The sequence below is a fragment of the Pleuronectes platessa genome, chromosome 19, assembly GCF_947347685.1.
Source record: "Pleuronectes platessa chromosome 19, fPlePla1.1, whole genome shotgun sequence".
Classification (NCBI taxonomy): domain Eukaryota; kingdom Metazoa; phylum Chordata; class Actinopteri; order Pleuronectiformes; family Pleuronectidae; genus Pleuronectes; species Pleuronectes platessa.
In genome coordinates, this window is record NC_070644.1 from 4,883,426 (window position 1) to 4,894,733 (window position 11,308).

Here is an 11,308-nt window from a genome sequence, read left to right on the forward strand (position 1 = left end):
TTAAGGACATCAAATACACAAACCCAACTGATTTAGAGCATGGTAAAAGCTCGGACTCTGTGTTGATCAAAAGCAGATAGGACTTTCCCCCCCCCTCGCAGGAAAAGAGGTGGTCTCAGATCACAATCGGGCTTTTGGTCAACAAGATGATGGGGAAAACAAATCTCTACAAAGAGAAATGTGAAACATCAAACATGAAGACACACGCACCAAAAGGTTTCTCACTCAGTGGACACTTTATTAGGTACAGTCTAATGCAACCCAGTACAAGTGCTGTGTCATCGAGTCAACTTTTATGATGACTAAAATATCAATTTTTGACACTGTCACAAAGGCGTCAATTCAACTATGTTTTCGGTGAGTAGTACTGCCTCATTTTCTCTTGTGTATAAAAATATAAAGCAATGAAGTGACAAAACTTTAAACTATGACCTCAGTAATAAACTTATAACATTGTTAACAAAAACTGAATGATATAAAAGGAGGAATTTATGATGACATTTTAGTTTGTAGAGATTGTACATGTGTACCTAACAATATGGCCACGCAATGAAACAGCATTTGACCCCTAAGAGGGACGCCCCAGCATCACATCACTTAAATCACACAAGACTGAAAGTAAAGATAGTACAACTTGTTTCTGAGATGAGGTATTTAATGAGTTTTTCAAATTCAAGTTAAATACTGGTTTTCAGTCAGAAGGCAGGCAACTGTTACAAGTAAACGCACACAACAATATTTACACTGAACTTAAATTAGTTTTTCACAAACATCAACCAACGCCGTCCCACCTCTCCTTGTCAAGGCAGAGAGTCAAAGGTTAAAGGTCAGAGTCCTCCATTCTCCTCCAGCTTTTGGAAAAGTGCCAGGCTGCGGAGGTGCGTCTGCCTCTCTCCGTTCTTCCACAGAATCAGCAGGTGGTCCGTCGAGCATGTGACCAAACCGTTCTCCTTGAAGCTCACAAACATCTGAACAGAATGAAAAACAATATATATCTATATTTTTTAATGCTACTGTCACACCATCTTGAAGCGAGACTTGCTGTATGTTTGCACGTCATCGTACCTGCACTGCCCCGGAGTGTCCGATCAGGTCCCCGGTCAGCTCCAGAGTCCTCATGCTGGGGACATCTATGACCTTCTTTATCGGAGGACCGGTCGGTTTGTGTGAACGGCCAAATGTCCACATCCCAAAGAACCCTGAGTCGAAAAGAACCACTTTTAGAATATTGAATGGAACTATTACTGTTACTACTGAAGAGAAAATCAACTTGATTGATTGATTGAGCCTCTGAATTCAAAGCGTATTAATATTTTCATATTGAAAATGGATCAAACGGTTCCATGTGATGTAAAAGACAAGTTGACCTGGATGTAGATCCTTGTGCTTTTAGCCATCATGGCTACTCCAGCTACTTTCAACACTTCATTTCAGTCAGATGCATTTGAATTGATAAGGTTTATGTGTACATCTGTAGGAGGCTCAAGCAGATTGCCCCAATATACACAACTCATTTCTCTTAACTTCTACAACAGAAGTTTTAAAATCAAAGTTACCAATTTTCATAGTCACAATGGCCACATTAAGGAGAAATACGGCAGGTTTAAAAATGCCGGAATTTTCCTTAAACCAGCAAATGCTATACTTTAGGGTAATGGAAATAAGTTAGTATCAACACTGACATATCATCCAGTTTCATATTGATATGATGAACTTATTTAAAAAATTGGTATTTACACATCCAGCTATTAAAGAGAAAGATAAGCATTTAGATTTTGTCTGTCCAGTATCCCCCCCTCCTTCTGCGATTTTTGGTCTCCTACCTACTCCGAGGGGAAATATCTGGCCCCATAGCTGCTAAATGCGCAACCATATTTATCAGCTGGTTTCTGACTATGGTCATCTGCAATTTGGTGCTGGGCACATGAAGTAGTTCATTGGATTTTTGAGCTTTTTCACTGAAAACACCTTAGTTTTGAGGCTGAAAACCAAAACAAAGAGCTAAAAGATGCTAAACAGCTGCACAGAGCTGAGAAAAATTGCAGGGGTTGGTGATTTTTTTTTATGTTGTACTCACTCCTTTCACATTACAGTGATGTTTTGTAAAAGTATTCATTGCCAAGTGTAATTGTCGAAATGGCCACAATCACGTGAAAGACGCCAGGTTGAAATATCCAAACTGTTTCCTTTAAAGACCACAGGAGATGCATGTAGTTGGTTTCTGGTTTGCTACAGAGACATAAAGCAAACAACAGGCCTTTGGTGATGAGGGAAGTTCTCTCCTGCCAAGATCTATTCGGAATCAGCACAGCTCTGCACTGACTAGAAGCAGCCAGACCATCAAAGACAAAATGCACACACAGACAAACACTTAACTTAAGACGACCGCACTCAAGCACAACACACAGCCTCTCTGAGTGCCAGGAGAGAACACTTTTCCTTTGATAAACACAACAGCACATCTGGACTGCATTAGTGTTCCTCCACACATCAAAACTCTCCACTGTAAACACACATATTGAGTTGAGTGGAGGCTATTTTTTCCTCAGTCTTTGAACTTTCTGATTCATACTGAGGTATGTGATCAATCACTGGGATCCTAATCCAGTGTTCTTAACAAAACAAATCCACAGGAAGAAAATAGGACGATGGATTTCTACTTGATACGTCTTTATGTCAGCATCAGCACTGTGAGGTCAGACCTGAAATTGTTTGTGTTTTTCTTGTATAGTATTGTATAGTTTGTGTTTATTGCTGCTTTCAGACATGCATTGAACTCTGGATAATCTCCTGACATTCTCTGAAGGACCTGTAAGTGAGAATGCAAATGTCTCAGTAAGTACTCTAATCAAAACTCCTGAGGACGTCTGAATAAGCCGATGTGAGAACACTGGGTGCTGATGAAATTTCAAACAAGCGAAAGATACATAAATAAAATAATTCAAATATCTCAGGATGGAATAGAGGAGCCAGAGATGAAAAAGACACTGACGAAGATGTCTAAAGAGTTTTCGGTGATAAGGGCCGACACCGGTGTCAATGTGCTGTAAACAAAAATGTGATCTCTGCAGTGGAATAAATACATCACCTCCTGTCTCTGCCTGCTGCTCCACCCCTCACCTGAATCCTCTGGAGATTTCGGTGTGTGTGAATGCATCTGAGCAGAGAATCTCCATCTGCATTTATTATGTGTGAAAATGTGTGTGTGCGTGTGTGTGTGTTTCACCTGGAGACGCAGGTTCCCCAGGCAGCGGTAACTCCTGGATCTCCCACATCCTCACACTACCGTCTTCAGAGCAGGACATCAACGCGCTGAAAACAGACAACAGTGTCAGAGCTTGAATGTCAATCACAAGCTTTTGTATTTCTAGTCATTCTTCCTGTTAGGACACAGACACTGTGTTGTACTCAGGCTGCCACTTCTGCAGGCATCTTTATGTTTGTTTGTGTTGTTGAGCTCAAGAATATATTTAATAAACTAAAGCTGAGAAATTACAATGAAGTCAAAGACAAATTCAACACAACAGCTGACTGGTTAAACACTGGCTTCTGAGAGAGGCAGACACAAAGTAGAGGCAATCACGACGAGCAGCGTTTGTGTTTTTTGTGATGTAGATGAAGATGAATTGTGTTATTACTTTCATTGCTCCATGTGAAGTGAACTAGAGAAACCACTGTATAAAAAAACACTTAGAGTCCAGATGTGCTATTAACAAAAAAACTTTGTTAATAGCACACTGTTTTGGAAACAATTCTAGAAAATAAGTGGCGCTAGAACCAGAGGACACTGTAACTGACGCTGAAATAAATCTCATGAAATGTCCTCTTGTTGACCTCTGAACCCAATATTATGATTTCAGTGTGATCATTTTGTCAGTTGTTGCTGTCTGGTCTTTTGTATGCCCAAACAATCTGGACATCATTTGATGAAAGACACTGATGTATACCAATCAATCAATATATTCTAATGTTATTTATTTTCTTTGTTTCATTAAAAAGATGTATTGATCACAGGAAACAAATTGATCTTTGGTAGGCTGCATCCGTTGACAAAAATTAAGCAAATTTACTTATTTCCTTACTTTCAAACTATTAAACTGACCCTTGAATTTTACATGAAGCTTTGACTTGAAGCTTACTTAAGATCTACAAGAGCAGCTATGAAAGAACCAGGGTAGTGGCAACCTGATGTGCATGAAAACTGTTAGTTTCACTGTTCAGTCTAAATAAGTCTAAAAGTATTCTAATAAAAAAGAAGGAAATCTGTCTGAACTGGTCACGGAAAGCGGTCACAAGTAAGAGTTGTATGGTGTGAAAAAAGTCACAAATCAAAAAATATAAAAAATTTGTTAGAAATTAAATATTTATCCAAAGACAAAACTTTGGGATATAATCCTACTTTAATATTACAGCTATTTCATTCTTTGGAGATGGTAGAGACAGGAAATGATAAGAAGAATGTGTTACCTGTCTGAAAGCAGCATGGTGTGTAAGACATTGGAGTCATGGGCGACCTTCCTATAGGCCACCACTGATTTGGCCCGAATGCTATAGACATACAGACCACTGCCCACCGCTGCGAGGATGAGCTGCAACAAACAAACATTATTTATCTATTTTATTGATCACATCGACGAAACAACATGTGATTTTCTGATGACAGCAAACTACATCCACTCCTCCCGTCCCCTTCACCTTTCCATTGGTGGTGAGATGCTGAATGGACATCTCGCTGGGTTTGGGAGCCCCCAGTCGTATCTCAGCCTGAGCGCAGGTTTGCGACTCCTCCCACAGGATGTGCTCGTAGGCCAGAATGTTCCAATCGATCGCATCCCATAAGATCAACTCGCCCGCATGGGACCCGCTCACAAAGAGCCCGTCTGAGGAAGACATGGAAGCATACAAAGCAGCACAGTCATGGTTAAGTTGTACGTAGAAAGTCAGATAAAGTTGGTTTGATTATTGGCAGGATTACGGAAAGTTTACTGAACCGATTCCAATTGAATTTTGTGGAGGGTTTGGGGCATGACCAGATTACATTTTGTGCGTATTTGGATAAATGGGCTGATTCAGGCAGAGATAGGGTGTTAGCCTAGGATGAGGTATGTGCTCTCCAAGTACGCTTCAAATGTTCATTAATGTTTCCTTGATGACACTGACCATTGACGTTGATAAGAGCTCGAATCTGGTCTTGGTGGTCGGACAGACAGCGCATTTCAGCCACTGACACAGAGGAATCAGTAGAAAAGGTCAACCTGTAGATCACTGCGAAAAGAGAAAGAAATCTTTCAATCAATATGCTTTTCCCTTATACATTCATGACCTGCTGTTAGTAGTAAATAATCCTGTAAGGGGATATCATTAAAATCCCTCTCTTACTTATTTCTTTATCCATGGCAGCAGCTATGCAGTTCTTGGGCAGTTCTATCAAAGCAGTTATTCCTGCAAAATGGTAAAATGCGACAACAACAGTAATCAGCATGTGTGCAAACAGCGGTGTCAGGGGTGAACTCAGTTGGTGCAACAGACGACTAATGAAAGGATATTTCTGTGACAGTTCTTTTTTCCCATATGTTTTCTCCTCACCAGTGTCGCTGTGGTTCTGTTTGTGACACTGCAGCTGAAAGTCTTTGTTCCACACACACAGCTCCTCCCCACCGGAGAACCACACACACAGCCGCTCCAGCACCAGCAAGCACTGAAAGAAGAAATACACACAGATGGGTGAAATAAAGATGTGCAATCTTTAAATTGGGCACGGACACACACACACACACACACACACACACACACACACACACACACACACACACACACACACACACACACACACACACACACACACACACACACACACACACACACACACACACACACACACACACACACACACACACACACACACACACACACACACTTCCAGTGAAGAAAGAATCAAATATAATTAGTTGCAGCAATTAACCAACAATTAAGTCTGAAGAGGTGAAGTTGTAGAAGCCATGACTGACATATACAAGGAAATCTAATGTGAAGCACCAGGATGTATTTAGCATTTCTGCAGCTGAACATTTCCTGCCTTATATTTTCAAGTTTTAATTCATTGAATACAGTTTACAGATAGAAAGATAGAAATCTTTGAATGAAGCTTTTCTGATTGGATTGTGATGGTGAACAAGGAAAGCAGAAGCACCTTGAAGCCTTACATTGCAATAATCAGAAACTTAAATAAGTACTTCTGTTGACATTATATTTTACTGCTTCTGAGATGAAACTGATATTAACATAAAAAGTAAATAAAAGCTTTGATATTATAAATGTTACCACAAATAAAATGTATTAATTTATAAAAAGTTATATTATAAATTTAGCTTGTTTACCATCAGAATGATAATTAAGGACAGTGAGCACAGTAAGCTCATGGATTTGATATTATGACAAATTTCTTGAAGAGTTGGCTCATCTTGAGAACGAACCTGTGTCTTAGACTGACACATCTCCGCGACTAATAATGAATCTGCTGGATACATTATCTTAATTACATGATGTATATCCACACATTCTGTTTTATGACATGTTAGATTAAGAGACCGAACAGATCGCAGTAGATGTTACACCTTGTGGAACTCTAGTTTTGTTTTTCAATTCCGTCAGACAAAATCCTGATGAAGGGCTATTACCAAAACGATCCAAATAAATATATCACTGCAAGTTTAAAAAATGTTTGGTCCACTTACTGTTCTCTGCCGCACCTGACATTTAATAGATGTGCGACGGAGTTTTCTTTATAGTTAAATTTCAGTGACTTTTTTGTATGTGTGCATTAGGGATTATAGGGATGATAGTTAAGAGGTGAAGTTGTTTTTGTGTTCTTAATAAGGCATTGTAAGACATGTGTTTTTCCCCTGTTAGTGTTTAATCAAGTGCTGCTGCTGGTGTCTTCACATTAATCACTTTAGACGTGTGTCCTGTTGGAAGGATTAGGGGCAGGTTACTACACCGAGACAACAGCAATTATCCAGACACGAGACCAATAAGCAAAACAATACTCACATTTATGTAATGAGTTTTATCACATTACCTTTACAGATGACTGAAGATCTGAAATGGTCTGAACCCTGTGGCCTGTATCAGGGTCCCATAACTGAAAAATCCAGGATTAAGGAGAATCGATAAAAAAGTGTTCTTTAATGTAATGGTGTTTTCTCGGTCTTTTGGTATAAGGATACACTGAGACTTCTGTCTGAGGAGGCCGTGATGAGGGAGGTGTGCGATGTGAGGCCATTGTTACAGGTGAAGGTTGTTATGGCTGTTATTTGCTGGGAATGGCCCCTCAGCTCCTGCAGCCTTTCCCCTGTCTAGCAGCCAGGTAAAAAATATATATTTTTAAATTAGTGTTTCCATGTTAGCAACATTAAACAATGATAATAAACTTGCAACGTATTACCTCAACATTCCACACCAACACAAGGCCGTCGTCCCCAGCTGAGGCACATCTGCAAAGATAACACGGAAGGAATGAGTTGTTTTTTGAAACCAGACTCCTGTGACATATATACCTCAGAGATGTCGGCAGGCTTCATCTTCAGCAGGTTGACTAGTCAAACACTGCAAGAAAATCTCTATTTCAGTGAGGAATCATTTCCTGCAAGTCCATCTCCGCCTGGGGAATCTTAAAAAACATCTGTCCTGGGGCTTACCACCTTCATTTGCCCTTTGACCCCCGAGCAACCGCACTACCTGTTCCCAAAATCAACAGACATGATGAGCGGATGAAAAAAGAGAGCTAAAATGAGAAGAGAAGGAACTGTCGAGGATACATTTTCAGATTTCAAAAGCAATCCGGAGAGAATTTTCTGGCCTTTGCCCCCGACTGTGGACCTGTGTGTGCGGAGAGGACACGACCCAGAGGAGGGGGTTATTATTGGAGGAGGCCAGGCGTGAAGCATCCCACACCTCCTGACACACACACACACACGTACTTAGTTATGTTATAAATCCCAATCTGACCACTTATGCAGACCCACTGTACCGTGCCACTGTGCAGCATGCTTCCACAAAGCATCGCAGAGAAAATAGCAGGTGCAAAACCCTTCAGTGTGTGCGTGCATGTGTGTGCAGGCCACAATAACAGGCTTTGGTTACACCGTACTGTGCACACACACAATAACACAGGGGTGATGATTGGGCTCTTGTCATGCTCTGTAAGTTTGCCGTAGGTGAGGATCTCCTGTCAATCACAGGGGGATCGAGGCCAGCCAAGGGTAGAGAGGAGAGAGGTTAGAGTAAGGGAGGGGGTCGGGCGGGGGGTTGTGGTCTGCTTACCTGAAGTCATCAATCTGCACCAGAAATCGAACAATGTCAAAATGTCCTTTCAGCACCTGCAGCTCAGTGAAGCAGTTTTTGGGCTGTTCCTCACCAATGCACAACACCAGGCTTTTCTGCAGACGTAAGAGGGAAAGTGGTGAGACAAACAGGCGGAGGTGCACGGAGGGTGTGTGTGTGTGTGTGGTGGAAAGTAACTCAAAGTACTTCAACTTTATTTCTTCTTTTGCTGCATTTTATTTATCGGACAGCTATAGTTACTTTTAAAATGTATTCTTTTTATTCCCGGAAACATGTACTATCATCCCAGGTTCATCTGGATTATTTCTCAATGAACTGTTTAATCATTTAGTCTCATTAAGTGCACAACATGAAGTTTCAGAGCCAGAGTCTGTCTTTAAATGTCTTATGTTGTTCAACCAAGAGTACAAACCAAAATAGTTTCAGTTTACAAGCAGCAAATCCTGGATTTGAGGAAGTTGGAACATTTACAATATAGGACAAGATGTTGAATATCCCTTACAAACGAATATATAGCATTTTTTGCTAGATAACTGTTCAGCTAATAAAGTTCTTATGTAAAAATAACATAATATATTTAGAGGGGGAAATGCCACAAGGTGTTCTTTGGCACACGGATGGTAAATTTTGACACAAAAAAATAATCTGTAGTATCTGAAATCGTAATATAATAACCGGTCACTACTTGGAACCACCTGTCTGAACTACTTAACTTTAATATAACATAACATAGCTTTTATTGTTGTAGCTGAGATTGCGCTTGTTTTGTCTACCTTACAAACAGTGAACTTGTGTACTCAGACTTGTCAGACCCGCTCCTACGGGTCACTGGATTAATCTGAATTATTTTGAGATTATTGGGAGAGGTAAGAAAAACCTCTGATGCACACGTTTTAGATATTTCACTCATCACTGATTCCTTGGATCATTTTACCTTCCTGACCCTTCAACAGCTGTTAATAAATCTAACTTTTTTTGTCCCCGGCAGAATGACACATTTGAGGAAAATATTGGTGAAACACATTTAGCTCCTGACCCCAAATATCAGCACAGATGTTTATCATAACACATGTTAAATTTCACCCTGAGCAGTTCATATGAATTATGGGAAGGAATCACTAGAGTTAATAATAACAAACAAGTAAACATGTGGATCCTGTTGATATTTATAATGCAATAGTAGAGTGTGTGTGTGTGTGTGTGTGTGTGTTTGTGTGTGTGTGTGTGTTCAGACAAGTGCAGCTGTCAGGTGAAAGCAGCTAGTGTTGTTAGCCTCTGAGATGCTGTGGGGAAGAGGACTAACAGGAAATAGGACAACATACGAAAGTGAAGGAGAAGTAGCAGAACAAAGTCGAGCCTTTATTAAAACGTGAGTGGAGCTAAGCTAATATTTACATGACAGCTCACCTCCACGGAGCCCTGAGCCTCACGACCACCGAGAATCCACCGCAGCATCGTTCGTTAGCAGCTAACGTTAGCTGGAGACACCGCATGAAGCCAGTTTATACACAAACATCAACCAATTAACATAACTTAAATACAACAAATGATGAAACATCTTCATCTAAGGATTCAAGCTAGCGCTACAGACGAGGGTTTCCTTACCAGTCATTAGCGTAAACAGAGCCTGGCTCCCGGTGAATAGATGTCGTCCTGTTTATCCAGAGTGTGGCAACATGTTGACACCAAGTGAAAACAGATAATCTCACCGAACCTGACAAATGTAAAGTTGATACTGAGACGTTTGAGCTGCGTGAGGGAAGAGCAGAGTTTCACAACCACAACAAATCATTCATGTGACTGGGGCTACGGAAGCTGCCGAAGGACAAGTCTCATTCAGGTCGAGTAATATGGGGAAGTGATACTAACACTGCTGTAGATAATGACAAAGACCTAACTTCAGGTCAGTTTAAGTAATAATTCATTATTCAAACACAGTACAGAGATATTGCCGGGTGCATGTACTTAAAGTAAAAGTACAAGATCTGCTGAAATGACATGATGTGCTCTTTTTTATTGCTATAATAAAATGAGTACCTCAGAAAAGTCCCCACAGTCACATGATAAACTAAAGATCAAATGAACCGTTCTGATTAGGATGATGAATATTATTATGATGATTATGATTATTGTTATGTTATTATTATTATATTACCATTTGATTTCACTGTCATCAAATTGTACTCAAGTTGTGTTTTACATTATGCTTTGGTACTTGATGCATTTTTGGGTGAAGAAAGGACCTGATAGATCTAAGCAGGAAGCTCAGGTCCTTCCAGCTGATCCTCTATGCTCTTCCACTTCATCCACTGCCCCTGTCCTGCTTGTGTGACAGCCTTATCACATATGGCTGCTTCCTCCTGACGTCGGACTTCCAGGACTACCATCTTTCACTGCTCTGATGGAGTAGCCTTGTTCCACAAAGGTCTACTCTGACCAAGGCCCAAACTTCCTCCTCATGGCCCACAATGTTGAGTGTCTTTTATCCCTGATATTCGACAGCCTTGTGACTCTGAGAGATCCATCTCTAGCTTCGTCTTGGTGCACTTGAATATGTTCTGTAGGGAAGATCTTAATCTGTAAAGTAAACATGGCTGTAAAATGTTTACCTGCGGAAAAAAGCACAATACTTTCCTTTGAAATGTGTGAAAGAAGAAGTATAAATTAGCGTGAAGTGGAAATTATACTGTAGTAAAGTGCAAGTAACTCACAACTGTACCTTAGTACAACAACACTAACGTCAATCTACTTTGTTATTTAAAGCCTGAAAATTGCAATAACTTCATTAGGAATTGCATCTACTCATTCTCGCTCAGTGAATAATACGATTGCTAATTGTACAAGCAGTGTTTTCAGTTGCAACTAAAAACAGTGGCCCAGTCAGTGAATTTAGAACCCACCCAGTTTTCATAAAAGTTGAACAAACCTTTTCCCACAATCTTTGCGATATAGTAACATTAAATAT

The 11,308-nt window shown here is 40.3% G+C and overlaps 1 protein-coding gene across 1 annotated transcript; it reads right to left on the reverse strand.

Moving 5' to 3' along the window:
• Positions 1-217: 217 nt before the first annotated feature.
• On the reverse strand, positions 218-10,171 carry wdr41 (WD repeat domain 41). Its single transcript, XM_053411596.1, has 14 exons — positions 9,949-10,171; positions 9,751-9,821; positions 8,323-8,438; positions 7,445-7,493; positions 7,227-7,355; positions 7,079-7,141; positions 5,587-5,698; positions 5,380-5,442; positions 5,161-5,265; positions 4,696-4,880; positions 4,468-4,589; positions 3,227-3,312; positions 1,066-1,199; positions 218-968 (listed from the first exon to the last, which is right to left on the reverse strand). Exons 2-14 carry the CDS (start codon positions 9,796-9,798, stop codon positions 828-830), a joined length of 1,353 nt encoding a protein of 450 aa, XP_053267571.1. The 5' UTR covers positions 9,799-9,821; positions 9,949-10,171; the 3' UTR covers positions 218-827.
• Positions 10,172-11,308: the final 1,137 nt, after the last annotated feature.

Bases quoted from the DNA above. Each gene is read 5' to 3' on its own strand.
- wdr41 (XM_053411596.1), bottom strand. From the start codon at position 9,798: ATGCTGCGGTGGATTCTCGGTGGTCGTGAGGCTCAGGGCTCCGTGGAG. The intron at 7,494-8,322 runs GTAAGCAGACCA...TTATCTTTGCAG, and splicing joins GTGCAGATTGATGACTTCAG to ATGTGCCTCAGCTGGGGACG. The intron at 969-1,065 runs GTACGATGACGT...CATTCTGTTCAG, and splicing joins GACACTCCGGGGCAGTGCAG to ATGTTTGTGAGCTTCAAGGA.